Raw genomic sequence first — 14,417 nt, 5'->3', positions numbered from 1 at the left:
TTCTTAGTACAAACATCCAACAGTGCATTGGTACCACACCACCACTTGCACAAATCGTCCTGTCCCTCTGCCAAGCCCGTTGGTTCATTTTCTCATCTTCAGTGCACTTCCGGCAAGTGGTACAGCATAGCCGGACTCATTCACAGCACATACCAGAGTGCCACATGTCCTTAGCCGAAAGCTAACAATTCAAACGCAAATCGGCAACAAAACTTTGTTTGCTGTTTCGAGTTTTCGGCAATACAATTATTGTCGTCGGTTACGAAACGATGCCGACGAGACGTGGATTAGGGTGTCCTGGTAAAACCTTCTCACACTCTGTTTTGGGGGGGGAGGTTTTGTACGTACTGACCGACAGACAAACCACATCCAGCAGAAGGAGAAGGTTGTCACTTCAGCCGGTGATATGGTGATGGCGCGTTAAGCAAGGTACTGTGCTGTGGAATGAAATGACAAAACAATTTCGTACGCAGTTCGGGAGTAGTTTTCGGACGGCGGTGGTGTGTGGACACCGTCGCAAGATAAGGTAATTTCTATCCTCATTTGCTTTGGCAACACTGGACATTGCTTTTGACCGAAAGTAAATAGGAACCACTCCGGAAGGTCCCTGGCTGTTCGCCTGTGGGGTTTTGTGCATTCTTATTTGTTGTCCTCTGCTCTATTGCTTTCATTTTCTTTGCCTTACTGATGTTGCTAACTCAAATTGCTGTTGGCATACGTCACCACGATACCAACGACCACTCGGGGAGATGGGTGTGAAAAATGACAACGCTTTCATACCTATCTCCCCTGCACTGGTGGTGCGAGCTGTCCTGCAGGAAAAAATAAGCTGCAAATAGCCTAGCCAAGGGCATATTTCGATCGTAGCCTGAATATGCCTTCCGTCTACATATGCTAGCGCCAGCACGGGTGGAAAAGTTGTGTGTAGAAAAAGAAGAGTTAAAAAAAATGATGATGACTAAAAGAGCAGCATGGTAAACATGTATACCTTCCGGTTGAAAGATCAAAAGAAACTGCACACGTCTGGCCGGGACAGTGCCGTAACTGACCGAACGAAGGTATCGCTAAAGTTGCATAGCAGATGTGGTCCCGGTACGCTTGTTTCTATGGTGTTGAATACCGTTGGTACCTTGCAAAAGTGGCGGTACGGGAACCCTCACCTTCAGCTAGGTCAGGAACGAATGCGGCACGTCAGTACGCTCAACGTCATTCGCACGTGTTCGTTACTACGGTGTTTGTGTGACGTAGCGTTACATTGGAGCAGGTGGCAAGGCCAGAGACGGTACCGTGTGTTCTAAAATTCAACCAGCAACATCAGCTCATGCGCAAACTTTTTTCGTATACGTATATGTGTGAGTGTGTTCACCCTAAAGCTTCAACCGGAAAAGCCAGCTGATGGCGTTCGTGCATAGTACCGAGCGTCGGCTTTGCTGATGTCGTTTCACTCGGCGAAAGCTTTTACGTTCGGGATGTGAGATAGCATCGCATTTCCGATTTCACCCATCTCTTTTGCTCAATTTTCCGCACCGGAAAGCTTTCCGCAACCAGAAACAGTTGGGACTTATGCTTGCGATGGGCTACAACCTGCGGTGTGTTGTACCTTTCATCAGGTAGCTCATTCGAATAGGTCTGCTGCTGAAGGTGGAATTCTTTACCAGCAGCACGATACCAGAGTAGTGGTAGACACGGCGAGAGAATCACCACTACTACTACTACTACTAATACTATCGCTACTACTACTATCATCTGCACACCTTCGTTCATCGGTGGTTTTGCTACGAATGTTTTGAATATTTATGAGCAGGATTATGGATGTTCTGCCCCGATACTTGCCGGTTCGCCATCCCATTCCAGTTGCTTCCGAGACCGGGTTTGCACCGCTGTCGATATTGGGTCCTTCCCGATTTACTCATCAAATCGCTCGCTGGGCACGCTGAGCCTCGATACAGTACACGTGCAAACCGAGAAACGGTTCCCTTGGGGGTATCACTTCCCCCATCGCCATCTTGGCGCTGGACGGAATACAACTTCGTTAGTTCACTTCTTCTTCCATTACGGACAAATTCTGGCAATATCAAACGAAACAGTTGGGCCCAACAATGTCGGTCTGTCTTGCCCAGGACTGCGATTTTGACCCCCTAGGAGTAGTGGGCTAGTGGAAAACTTTATCATCGATTCGCAGTGACGCTGCGTGAGGAAGTTTGGTTCAAGCTGAGTAGTTAGGCTTAGGATCGCTCACTTGACCTTTATTGGTTGCGAGTGAATACTCTGACATACACACACAGACACACATTCAAGCACAGCTGTCTCGGACATCTCACCCACTCACCAGTGTCCATCTTCATCTGATGAAAAGGTCCGACAACGGTGATGCATTTATTGGATAAGGTAATTTTTCGCTTCACTTTACGGTTGATACGATTTCCTTCGGTTTGGACGTTAAAACGGTTAAGTTGAAGTTTTTTTTGTTGTTGTTGCTTAGTTCCACAAATCCGAAAGAATGAGAATCCGAACGTTAGGCAACGATAAGAAGCGATAGATAAAGAGTGATTGTGGCAGCAGCTCTACACGGGCACTTGTTTTTCCCTGTTTCCAGTCTTCGTTGTAGTGTGAACCGACTCGGAAGGAAGGATACATGGAATTTGAATACATTCACACACACTCACAAAAAAAATGCAATATTTTCTAACTTTCCGCTTCGTACCTTAGCTGGAAGGCACACACAACAGGAGCCGAAACGATCGATTGATCGAACGAAACCTAATCAGACTAATTGAATGATTATTTGTATACACTCAGGCTGGAACCCCACGAACCCTCGGAACCATTTCGGCAGACATCTTGGTACCGTACCCCCGAGGCTGAGTTGGCTGCCGTCTGTGCAATGTGTGCGTGTGTTTGCGAATATTTCCCCATCGTGTAGAGTGTACTTCATGATGAAAAATGTGAATGCAGCTTTTACCGGTGTTGCATAGGACCTTCCGTATATGGGAGGGGATTTTTTTCTTCTTCTACTCTACATGGGCTTCTCGTTTCGTAGGAATATCCTGGAAATGGTCATTGGTACTGAATACGGCCAAAAGCACCTCTGTATCGATCGACGTCGCCAGACCAAGGCTGCACTAGTGTAATGCATCTTTTTGATCGCACAAAATATTTTGCCGTATGCTTTGCCATTTGGTTTATGTGTGGCGATTCACTTTTCATCATTAGTAAATCTCGTACACATCCCGCATTCTTGTTCTATTGGTTTGATGAAGATATGGGAAATATTTCTTTATTAATTTATACTTCAAATGTCTGTCCATTTTGCTTACTGGCATAGAGCATAAGGGAACATTTTGATGAGCTTAACTAATTGATCATGTATTTATAGTTTTGTTTTGATAAGGTCCACTTTGTACGAATGAAGATTGGCTGAAGAACATGAGAATTTAGTTAAATTTTTTTATCTATTATCTGTTAAGAGAGCGATGTAAAGTTGTAGGACAGCTGCCAATTTGAACATTTTAATTCATTCATTATGCAAAATAAGAAATCAACCGAACATACCCGGGATATGGTGCCCTTTCACAGCTCGGAGAAGGAAATGTCTCCCAGCAAAGATGAAAGGAGTGTACTAATTTTAAGTTTATTGTAAGCAATACGGCCTGGCCGTCCTTTATGAATAAAAAAAAATAATAATAATAAATATGTATGCTGCGTGCAAAGCAGCTAGTGATGGAAAAGTTCCGAAAGTTTTATTGTAATATCAATTTATCTCCGTTTGATATTAAGTTATACCTACACACATAATTAATTATGATGATGCTAAACACTGATTTAATTATGATTATACTTGTTGCCATTTGATTGCGGAAAGTTTTAGAAGCAAATCAATTCTCCCTATCGGCATGAATATCTTCTGCTGCTCATTAACAAGAAAAAAACTTCTGCAGCAGTACTGAGTACAGTTTTGTTCTGTAAGTGGCACCGCAGAGTTTTCTTTCTTCTGCTCATGCAGGAACAGTTGACTGAACTTTAACTTATGTTTCATTTGCTGGGTTTAACATATTTTCTTCAAAGTTTCAAGTTTAGTTCCATGAATCTTATAGGTTTGAATTTTCGGTCTGAACGAACCTGCCAGGTTCTTAAGGGATGAGATAAATAACAAATTTTATTATATTGTCGCGGTAGAGAGGCGCAACAATTGTTCTACCTTACAAAACATTTATTCATATAAAAAGTGTGTTCATTTTCCTTAAATATTTTAACCACAGGTCTACAAGCGACACGTGCCTACAATTTCGCTTTTTGATTTGCCAATTCGCGTAACGTGCGACGCAAGATTTTGCCACTAGCCGTCTTTGGAATCTCCTCTACGAAGATCACTCCTCCACGCAGTCTCTTCTCGTTCGAAACTCGTGCTTCTACGTGCCGAACTAGCTGCTGCTCAGTAACTGGAGTCCCTTCGGCCCGTACCACAAACGCTAGCGGCAGCTCACCAACACGCTCGTCCTTTTTGCCCACCACGGCACAATCTTTCACACCCGGGTGGCTTAGCAGCAGAGCCTCCAGTTCGGCCGGAGCCACCTGGAAAGCTTTGTACTTGATCAACTCCTTAATACGATCGACAATGAAGAAGTCACCGTCCGCATCGTAATAGCCAACGTCGCCAGTGTGTAGCCAACCATCCGCGTCGATCACGCGCTCTCCTCCGATGTAGCCCTTCATGATCAACGTACCCTTGAAGCAAAGTTCCCCATGTTGGCCAGGACCGAGAGCCCGACCCGTGTCGGGATCAACCACCTTGCCTAACTGACCGGCCCGCACCTTACCAATGCTACCCGGTTTCGGTTGCTCACTGTCGTAGAATGTGATTGCTTGCGTAGTTTCACTCATCCCATAGCCCTGTCGGATTCTTATACCCGGTAGCCGGGCGTAGATCAGTTCCTCCACCTCCCGGCTGAGAGGTGCTGCACCACAAGCGATCGTTTGTACCGAGGACAGATCGTACTCGGGTACGGCCGGATGTTTGGCGAGGAAAACAACAATTGGTGGTACCATGTTGAGGAAGCTTGGCCTGTATCGTTCGATGCAGCGTAGATAGGTGCGTGGCTCGAACCGTGGCAGATAGACTACGGTCAGGTTAGCACCGAGCCAGCTTACCATCGACATACCGCCGGCCACATGGAACCAGGGCAACACATCTAGGCTACAGTGCAGTGGAAAACCTTTCTCAAGCGCCTCGCGCACATTGGCCATCGTAGCCATTACGTTGCGGTGCGTGATTAGTACGCCCTTCGGTAAACCAGTCGTACCGGAGGACATTACAATGACAGCCACTTCCTCGGCAATATCGACCGGATCTGGTTGCAATGAATCGGCGTTGCATTGTTTGTTGGATCGTTGCAAACACTGGGCAAAGGTTGTACTGCGTTCCAGTGCATCGTAAGAGATAACGGTGAACCCTTGCTTGACGGATCGACTAGCTTTCAGCAGCGCATCTCTGGCCAACGACGACACAAACACTAGCTTGGGACAAGCGACGCCCAAGGCATGAACGAGCTCCCCTGTAAGATGGTCAAAGCGTGAAAAAGTTTGCGTATTTCTTGTGAATGAAGCATAGCTTACGTGAGGTGTAGCTTGGATTGAATAGTGCAGCCGTAGCTCCCACCAGAAACAGTGCAATGATCGTTATAGGGTACTCGCTACGATTTTCAGCCACTATCGCCACCACATCTCCTCGCTTAATGCCGTGATCGGTCAGATAGACAGCTAGTTGACAGGAACGTTCCAGCAACTCCGCATACGTATACTCTTTCCCAGTTACACCATCTACCAGAGCTACAGCGCTGGGCTTGTTACGCAGCACTTTAAGAAACAGTTCACCGAGAGATCGTGATCCCAACGTTAGATCAGCCGGTGCTGGTGCACCACGCACAACTAAAGTGTCGTCAAACGCGGGTTGTTCCATGGTGGTGGACGGTTCAATTGACACTGGATGCGGAATAAGCGGATGATTATTAACAGACCAACAGCGGCGTCCTTATCTCTTGAGAAGTTGATAAAGCGCTAGAGGCAGAAGAGGCTGGTCGGAGTTGAAAGATACGCGTTGTTGATGCTTTCTTACTGCATAATAGCACAGTCGGAAGGAACCAACCATGGGACCATGACTAGCAGGAACTTTCTAAGACGACTAACACCTTAACCTTTTTCTCGTATAGGTACGTGTGGTTTGCAGTTTAGTATGGGTAAGATTTATGTTTGCGATTGAGGTGATGCTCCAGACATTTGAAGCACAATATTGTCACTAGATAGCCGCTTCCTTCTCTTGATAAAAAGTGTCTTATCTTCGTGACACAGCCGTTACTTCGAAAACAGAAATCGTAGCAGCTGAAGTACAAAAAAAAACAAAATTTGTTTGTTATTATAGTTTTGACTGTAACTATAATTTAAGCTTAATCTGCTTCTTCTTCTCCTTTTTGTTTAACGTCCTCCGAGAACTTCCTGTAGGCTTAACTATCTTCTAAGGTAAAACCGGTCATCGAATGTCCACGCAGTTGGATAGTCAGTCCTCATTTCGGGGGGACGTTTCGGATGGGATTTGAACCCCAGATTTCCTGCAGTGTGAAAATCGCTGTTGTCCCCATCATCCGCATTAACCTTAGTTTAATCCTGTGACCGTTCAAGCCTAACCTTAGTTTAGTTCAACGATACTTACTTCATCCAAATCAATTTCACTGTAACATCTTTCACTTAAAATAATTACTCTTTCCTTTATGCCGCGGTAAGACTTTACAATTTGTACTCAATAGCATAAATTGTAGTGCATTTTATTAGTTCAGTTGTTTTTTTTTTAACATCGAAAACGCGTGCCATCTAATTTACAAAATAAATTTCTACAGAAAAGTATCTAATTTCGTTGAAAGGTTCCTGCTCGAAAGCAGCATCCAGTGTGGCTTACGAGTTTTGCTGTTCGTGAGATAATTATTTGCTGTGGATTTCACAGAGCACAGCCCAGTTGACATGGTCACAAATTATCTACCATTGGCTTGCTTAAACCCCGGGAAGCTTAACTTCAGTTACGTGTGAATATTTTTTACCCGTGCGGGCTCTGTGTCTTTTTCCTTGTTTCGTTCGGGGTTTATATTTTATTTCTTATGTATTCCGTTTCCGGTTCGTTTGCAGACATCCGAGATGCCGGATGTTTTACAGTTAATTAGTGAAATTGACTCTTTGATGGGACTGCGGTGTTACGATTGGGGGTGGCCACAAAAAAAAAACCCATATCGGATGATGCTACGTTTGGGCAGTGGTGGTGCAATTTCGCAATAGAAATAACCACAAAACCGTTCCCCTACTGGTGGAGCGGATTCATCAACCCGATGGTCGATTATGAAGATACTAAAGGGAAGCTCAATAACACGATGCGTTGAATGTGTTTCGGTATTTTGTGTTGTTTGTTGCTTTTTTCTCTATTCTATCTCAGTGCGTTCCATCCCACGAAAGGAATATTCAGATATTTCGTGAATTCATTATCCTTCAAAATTAAAATTCCTTTCCAGAATAGCCGAAAGCATCCGATGAAGCACCGCTTTGAATTGGCCGCTCCGGAGTTGTAAAAGCCGAAGAAGAGGGACGAAGCGAAATGACTCAATGATTACTCACGCAGCGAAGGAAGCGAAAAAATAAGGACACTAGCGTGACGATTGGTTGGTGTAAAACAGCAGTTAAAACCTTTTGCCATCGTGTTCGGTGTGGTGAATTAATTTCTCCCGGTTTTATTATCCGTTCCAAAGTTGGGGACCGATTCTGTCGGAGCTCAGTCTGGCTCGGTGCCCGCGCTAGAAATGAGAATCAAATCGACCATGGAGGTGTTCATTGCTACAATAGGATGTTATGAAAACGACACTGTCGAAGAAACTGATGATTCAAAGATTGACGGTATTGAACTCGTTCGACTGAGCACGCTAAAGGGAAACGATAATGAAAGCTTCTATCAAAGGGGTTTTCGTTTTATGTAAAGAGGTTTGTGTAGAAAAGGTTTTTGTTTTTTAGCTGTTAATTAACTGAAGAAAAAACCATTTGGACCTCCACTTTTGATGTATCCTGGTTTTATTGAATTCTATTCTATTGTATGATCATTCGATTAAATCGATCAACTTTTATGTAGGGCGATAAGCCAAGCGAATTCTTCTTCTTCTTATTATTATTATTATTGGCTTAACGACCTTCTAAGGGTATGCTCCGACCATAGAATGGCCGGCTAGACTCTCCGATACCACGTATTTGGATAGTCAGTCCTCACTACGGAGGGGGACGGTCCGGATGGGATTTGAACCCCGGTCCTGCCGTTTGAAGACCGTTGTCCCCTACATCACCGGGCCGCCGCCAAGTGAATTATAACTTTGATTTTTGGTGTTGCAAAGTATTTCGTAGCTGACGGCGCAATATTTTACCACTTCCCGTTTTGGGTATTTCAGCCACAAAATACACGCCACCTCGCAGATGCTTCTGAGGTGACAATCTCGATGCTACGTACTGCATTACTTCGCGTTCAGTCACATCTTTACCGGGTTGGTTGACAACAAAAGCGGCCGGTAGTTCACCGGCCTCTTCGTCCGGAACACCCACCACAGCACAGTCCCGTATGGCTGGATGGCTAAGCAGTACATCCTCCAGTTCGGCCGGTGGCACCTGGAAACCTTTGTACTTGATCAGATCTTTAATACGATCGACGATGTAAAAATCTTGCTCCTCGTCGTAATATCCAATGTCACCAGTATGCAGCCAACCATCGCTATCGATCATTTCAGCTGTTGCCTGCTCGTTGTTCAGGTAGCCCTTCATCACCAGCGGACCCTTGATGCAAATCTCTCCCGTTAGGTTCGGTCCGAGTGCACAGCCCGTCTCCAGATCAACCACCTTCACATGCGTAGTTTTATGTACCTTGCCGACGGAACCAGTCTTATCGTTGGTTCGCGATATAACTCCAAGCGAAGTTTCGCTCATACCGTATCCGGTGCGGATCGTTTGCACATTGGGTAGACGGGAACGTACGAGCTCCTCTATCTCCCGGCTCAGTGGAGCAGCACCGCAGAGGACGGCATACAGTGAAGTTAGATCGTAGCTGTCCACCAGCGGGCTTTTGGCCAGAAAAACTACAAGCGGTGGTACGAGACTAGCCATGGTGATGCGATGATCTTGGATGGTGCGCAGGAAAAGGTTTGGTTCAAAGTGGGACAGTACCACCATCGGCACCTTGTTGAGACAGCTGTTAAGCGACAGCATGAAGCCAAACACATGGTAGAACGGCAACAGTCCTAGCACACGCAACGGTACAGGCAGCTCGGTATAGCGAGGATCTTCCGCCTGGTACGCCATCACAGTCATCACATTGTGATGGGTCAGTTGCACCGCTTTCGGAAGTCCTGTCGTACCGGACGACATCACCATCACAGCGACTTGCTTTTTGAGCGGAACCGGTTGTGGCGTAAAGTTGCGTAAATTACTCACCGGGCTGCTATCGAAAAAATCTTTCAGTAGTGCAACTCCACGCGTGCGGCAATCCTCACCGAGTGAAACGAGCAGCTTAACAAACGGTAGCTCGTTGCGCATCGCGATGATCTTTTGAAGTGGCTTTTCGGACGCGAACAGTGCGACCGGTTTGGTCAGCTGCAGTACGTGCTTTAGCTCGGAAGTGCTGTAACCGTAGTTGATTGGTAGCACAGTTCCACCCAACATGATGGTAGCGAACGTAATGGTAGGGAAGTGAATGCTGTTTTCACTGCAAATTCCAACTACGCTATTGCGCTTGATGCCGAGCCGATGGAAACGGTTGGCCAGCTTGAGGGCCCGTGCAAGAATCTGATGGTATGTGAGCGAGTCACCAGAAACTGCATCCACCTGTCCAGAGAGAAGTACAACAGTTCGATTGTGTAGTGTTTGGAAAAGGAAGTATACGGATCCGCAGGTTTGACTTACCAGTGCCACATCGTCGCTATTACGGTGTAACCGTTTCACAATCAGCTCGCCCAAAGAGTTGCAACCATCCTCGATGCTATTACGTAGATCGCCACCGTACAGTACCAAACGCTCGGATGCTGCCTGCTCCATACCAATTATCAATTATGTCTGAATGCGACCCCAGTTATGCCATGGAGCAAACGAAATTTGAGAGCAAGAGTAGTGATGGGCCAACATGCGCACTTGGTCAGAGAGACAAACTGTTCAAACGTAACATTTGTTCTTCGCTATCTACGATTGTTGTTTGTTTGTTTTTAAAATTCAAAGCTTACGTACGTATCAGGTCGTTTGGACAATCTTACTGTATGCATCTCTACTTTTCCTTTTACTACCATCATTCAGCACGAAAATATTTCGCATGTAACGATGATAAGAAGTTAGCTTTATCTTCTCAGCAAGCTTAGGAGCTGTCGATATTCATTATTGATGTTATTGATTGCACATGGGATGTAGTCAAACAGGTCCAATTTATTATTTCCAATAAATGTGTATTCATGTATACCTACACAGCAGGTGCTAAACTACTGAATTCTAATGTTAATAAGCATGATGAATCTTGTCTACAGTCTACAGTCTTTTTCACTGAATTTTTTGCCAGCGGATTCTCTCACCGAATCTGGCCCTAAATTCGTACAATGAACCAGCAGTTACTCGTTATCACATCACAACCGTGCCGTGCTATTTAATAACAGCGAAAGCACGCCTGACGGGTTCCTTATCGTGGCGACGATACAACATGGCAAAACAATCGTTTATATGCTTCCCGTACCGTGCCTCCCGCATTTATTGACCTTACGCTTACGATTATGATCCACTTTTATCAGCATGACACATCACATTCGCTTGATTTAAAGCTTCGCCTTAGGGAATAGTGCGGCCAGCTCGCGTCGCAAAATTTTCCCACTGGCCGTCTTCGGTATTTCGTGCAAAAAACGAACGCCCCCGTGAAGTTGCTTCTGTTTGGACAGTCGCTCCGCCACGTACTGTTTCACCTCGTCCTCGGTAAGGTTTGCACCAGGCTGTAACACCACGAACGCTACCGGCAACTGTCCAGCGGACAGATCCGGTCGCCCTACAACCGCACAATCCTTAATGCTGGGATGGGTCAGCAGTACCGCTTCTACCTCGGCCGGTGGCACCTGGAATCCCTTGTACTTGATGAGATCCTTGATGCGATCGACTATGTAAAAGTTTCCATCCTCATCGAAGTAGCCCGTATCGCCGGTGTGAAGCCAACCGTCACGATCAAACATGGCGCGCGTTTCACGATCATTGTTAAGGTAGCCTTTCATCACCAGCGGACCCTTGACGCAGATCTCACCCGTTTGCTGTGGACCGAGCGTACGACCAGTTTCCACATCGACCACCTTTAGCCAGCTCAGCTTGTTCACTTTACCGACACTGCCGTGTAGGTCCGAGTGCCGTGTCGTTACACCGAGTGACGTTTCGCTCAGTCCGTAGCCGACCAAAATCATCTGCAGGTTCGGTAGCCGCTTCATGACGGCCAGCTCGAGCTCTTTGCTGAGTGGTGCTGCTCCACAGCCGAGAAACACGAGCGAACTCAGATCGTACTTGTCGACAAGTGGATGTTTGGCGAGGAAAACCATCAACGGTGGTGCAAGCGATGCGACCGTAACGCGGTACTTCTGTATCGTGGAAAGGAATAGCGTCGGTTCGAAGCGGGGCAACGCAATCAGCAGTCTCTTGTTGAGCAGCGAGTGCATCAGCACCATGTAACCGTACACGTGGAAAAAGGGCAACAGTCCAAGTCCGATCTGTTCGAACGGAATGAGGTTTGAGTTTTCGCGCATATACGCCAGCACGCACATGATGTTGTGATGGGTTAACTGCACCGCCTTCGGGAGTCCCGTTGTGCCGGACGATAACACCATCAGGCCAACCTGATCGCCCAACTTTGCCGGTTGCGGTGTAAAGCTGATGTACTGCGCCCGGTTACGATCAAACAGCTCGCGAAACAGTGTCACCTTCGAGTTCGGTTTCTTGTCGCCGAACAGTACAGTCAGCTTGATGGATGACACTGTCTTTAGCAGAGGTTGTAGGGTGGCCATAGCGAGCGGCGATGCAAAGATGGCACGCGGCTGTGTGTACTTTAGCACATGCGCCAGCTCCGTTGCGGTGTAGCCAGGGTTAAGCAGTATCGGGATTGCTCGCAGGTACGTCGCAGCGAACGTCACGATCGGCATCTCGATACGGTTCTCGCACATTACCGCCACTACGCAGTCTTTCTTGATGCCCAGCCGGTGGAACCGGTTTGCCAGTCGGACGGACCGTTCCAGTACATCGGGGTACGTAAACTTTTCGTCTGTCACGCCATCGATCTACGGGTGCAGACGGAGATAGGAAATTGTTACGCGCACTTGTGTGGAATTGTGTGTTTTTTTGCTCCATCGCTAATTGATGCTACTTACGAACGCTACCCCATCTCCGTTCTCTTTGAGACGTTTGATGATCAGTTCACCAAGCGAATTACATCCGGCTTCGATCGGTTCCTCCAACGATCCACCGTAGAAGACGTACTTCTCGTCGGTACTCATACTTGCTTGGTTCTATGCGTGGCCACGGTTCACAACACACTAGCATGAGTGCGTCTCGGTCGACCCTTGCTCAGCAGGATGATAACAACGCATTGAGATTGAACGTGTGTGTATGTGTTTGTAAAGCGGCGAATAGCGTCGATGGAGTAGTGCGTATTTTTAACGCCCTGTTCTGTGCGTATTGAACCGTGCATGTTGTGAGCGGGAGAACGCGTCCATAAATGGGGTACTGAAATGAATGGAACACTATGGTCTGTGCGTTGTGGGCATTTTCAAAATGATTTTTTTGAATGGTGCAACATTGTAATTTTTTAATTCGATAAGGACGGCCTATAGCTATTACAACATTGTACATTAATTGAAATTGAATTAAATATGACAAATTGTAGCTTTTATTTTTATTTTATTTATTTCGTACTTTAAGCTTAATAAAGTATGACGGCCCGTTGACTGAAACAATGAACGTTAATAGCAAGTTATTTTTTCCTTACTCTTATCGTGAGCATGCTTGGTTATAATTGTAGCTTTTATCAGCATAATTTATTAAATGGCTTGGTCGTAATAATTATTCTAGCTTATCCGTGCCGTGCCACCGAGTATTTCACTGCTTCATTAGTACACTCAACACCTCAGTTAGTGATCGTCCAGACCACCATGGAAGCAGCAACCATACTAATATTTTTCGTTACCTTGTTATATTCAGGTTTTACACAGCACGATGAAAGAGTTAAGGACGTCACAAAATACGTTGCAAAGCTTGCCACTCATCTTACGAAAACACGTCACACTGGAACATTCGTCTGCTGGCTGGTGCAGTTCAGTGTAGAGTTTCTTCCCCGACTAGTACACAACACGTTGGCTCGAGCACTATTCGTTGATGGGGCTATAGTTTTATTACAGGCGGATTTTAACACACCTTACAGCCCACAGTATGGAATTCCGAACTTAGTTATTTTACTGGCAGGAAATTTGAATGAACGCTTGGATTCGCTGTACATAGAGGCATGGATAGGTGCGATCAAAAGCGATGCAATTGTGATTGTGCTGTTCGAGCAAAGTGATCTAAATCTTGTAGCTGGCACCGGGAGCTATTTGGCGCAGTATGGAATAATTAATTTGATCATGATGGCGATCAATAAGGATGTGATATACACGTTTACTTATGTACCTTTACGAGTTCTGAGCTACCGTGGGCTTCCCCTTTCAAATGTTTTGTTGTACGATCGGATAGAGAGTCTAAGAGATGCTTCAAGCTTAGTGCTCACTGCAGGCTATACTGAAGATATTCATACGGTTTACATCGAAGATGTGGTTGAAGGAGAGGATGTGCAGTTATTTAAACTGTTTTTTAAACAGCTTGGTATAAGATTTGTCCTATCCAAATTGACTTGTGAACCGTTGGAAAGTATCATACACTGCTTGTCGCGACATAACGATACGAATATTTTCCTCAATAGAATGCTAGTTGATAAACTGGCCCCGGAAATGATAGACACGATAGAAATGACCAGTTTTGGTTTGTTTGTTCCACGAGGCCGTATGTTAACAATTGGAGAACTACTGTTAATACCCTTCAATGACAATGTGTGGATATTTCTTGCCGTACTTTGTTCGATCGTGTACATGGTAAAACGTTTCATTCCAACATCGTTTCACAACGATCTCGTTTTGCTTGCCCTGTTTGGGTTTGAAAAGCGTAAGCTGCATCGTACAGATCGTTGTGAGAAACTGTTTGCCATCACATTAATCTGGTTATTTTTCCAGCTCAAGTGTGTGTACGAAACCATATTAATTTCCAGCGTGATTAGTTGGCCGATCGAACCTGATTTGCGAACCATTCAAGAGGTACGAGAC

The 14,417-nt window shown here is 45.7% G+C and overlaps 5 protein-coding genes across 7 annotated transcripts in view; 1 reads left to right on the top strand and 4 right to left on the bottom strand.

Annotated features, from left to right (window-relative positions):
• LOC126559328 (complexin) overlaps positions 1–14,417 on the top strand; it is a 553,464-nt gene that overhangs the window by 308,328 nt on the left and 230,719 nt on the right. The window contains exon 5 of one of the 3 annotated variants that reach the window (XM_050215468.1): positions 10,772–10,782. The exons of the other annotated variants lie outside the window; for them this stretch is intronic. The gene's annotated coding sequence lies outside the window, so the exon portion shown is untranslated. Of the gene's footprint in view, positions 1–10,771; positions 10,783–14,417 lie in introns of those variants that run through there. 3 annotated transcript variants of the gene reach the window in all.
• The window catches only part of LOC126556746 (attractin), a 317,924-nt gene that overhangs the window by 194,239 nt on the left and 109,268 nt on the right, over positions 1–14,417 (bottom strand). The window lies entirely within an intron of this gene.
• Positions 4,279–5,980, bottom strand: LOC126557681 (uncharacterized). Its single transcript, XM_050213539.1, has 2 exons — positions 5,614–5,980; positions 4,279–5,552 (listed from the first exon to the last, which is right to left on the bottom strand). The coding sequence occupies exons 1-2, from the start codon at positions 5,954–5,956 to the stop codon at positions 4,279–4,281; spliced, it is 1,617 nt and encodes a 538-aa protein (XP_050069496.1). The 5' UTR covers positions 5,957–5,980.
• Positions 8,383–10,118, bottom strand: LOC126557657 (uncharacterized). The gene is made up of 2 exons (XM_050213511.1): positions 9,967–10,118; positions 8,383–9,888 (listed from the first exon to the last, which is right to left on the bottom strand). The coding sequence occupies exons 1-2, from the start codon at positions 10,096–10,098 to the stop codon at positions 8,383–8,385; spliced, it is 1,638 nt and encodes a 545-aa protein (XP_050069468.1). The 5' UTR covers positions 10,099–10,118.
• Positions 10,780–12,642, bottom strand: LOC126557680 (uncharacterized). Its single transcript, XM_050213538.1, has 2 exons — positions 12,438–12,642; positions 10,780–12,347 (listed from the first exon to the last, which is right to left on the bottom strand). Exons 1-2 carry the CDS (start codon positions 12,561–12,563, stop codon positions 10,857–10,859), a joined length of 1,617 nt encoding a protein of 538 aa, XP_050069495.1. The 5' UTR covers positions 12,564–12,642; the 3' UTR covers positions 10,780–10,856.

Source organism: Anopheles maculipalpis, chromosome 2RL (genome assembly GCF_943734695.1).
Source record: "Anopheles maculipalpis chromosome 2RL, idAnoMacuDA_375_x, whole genome shotgun sequence".
In the NCBI taxonomy this organism is placed as follows: domain Eukaryota; kingdom Metazoa; phylum Arthropoda; class Insecta; order Diptera; family Culicidae; genus Anopheles; species Anopheles maculipalpis.
Note: the sequence above shows the minus strand (reverse complement) of the source record. Positions and strands in the feature narration are given on the sequence as shown.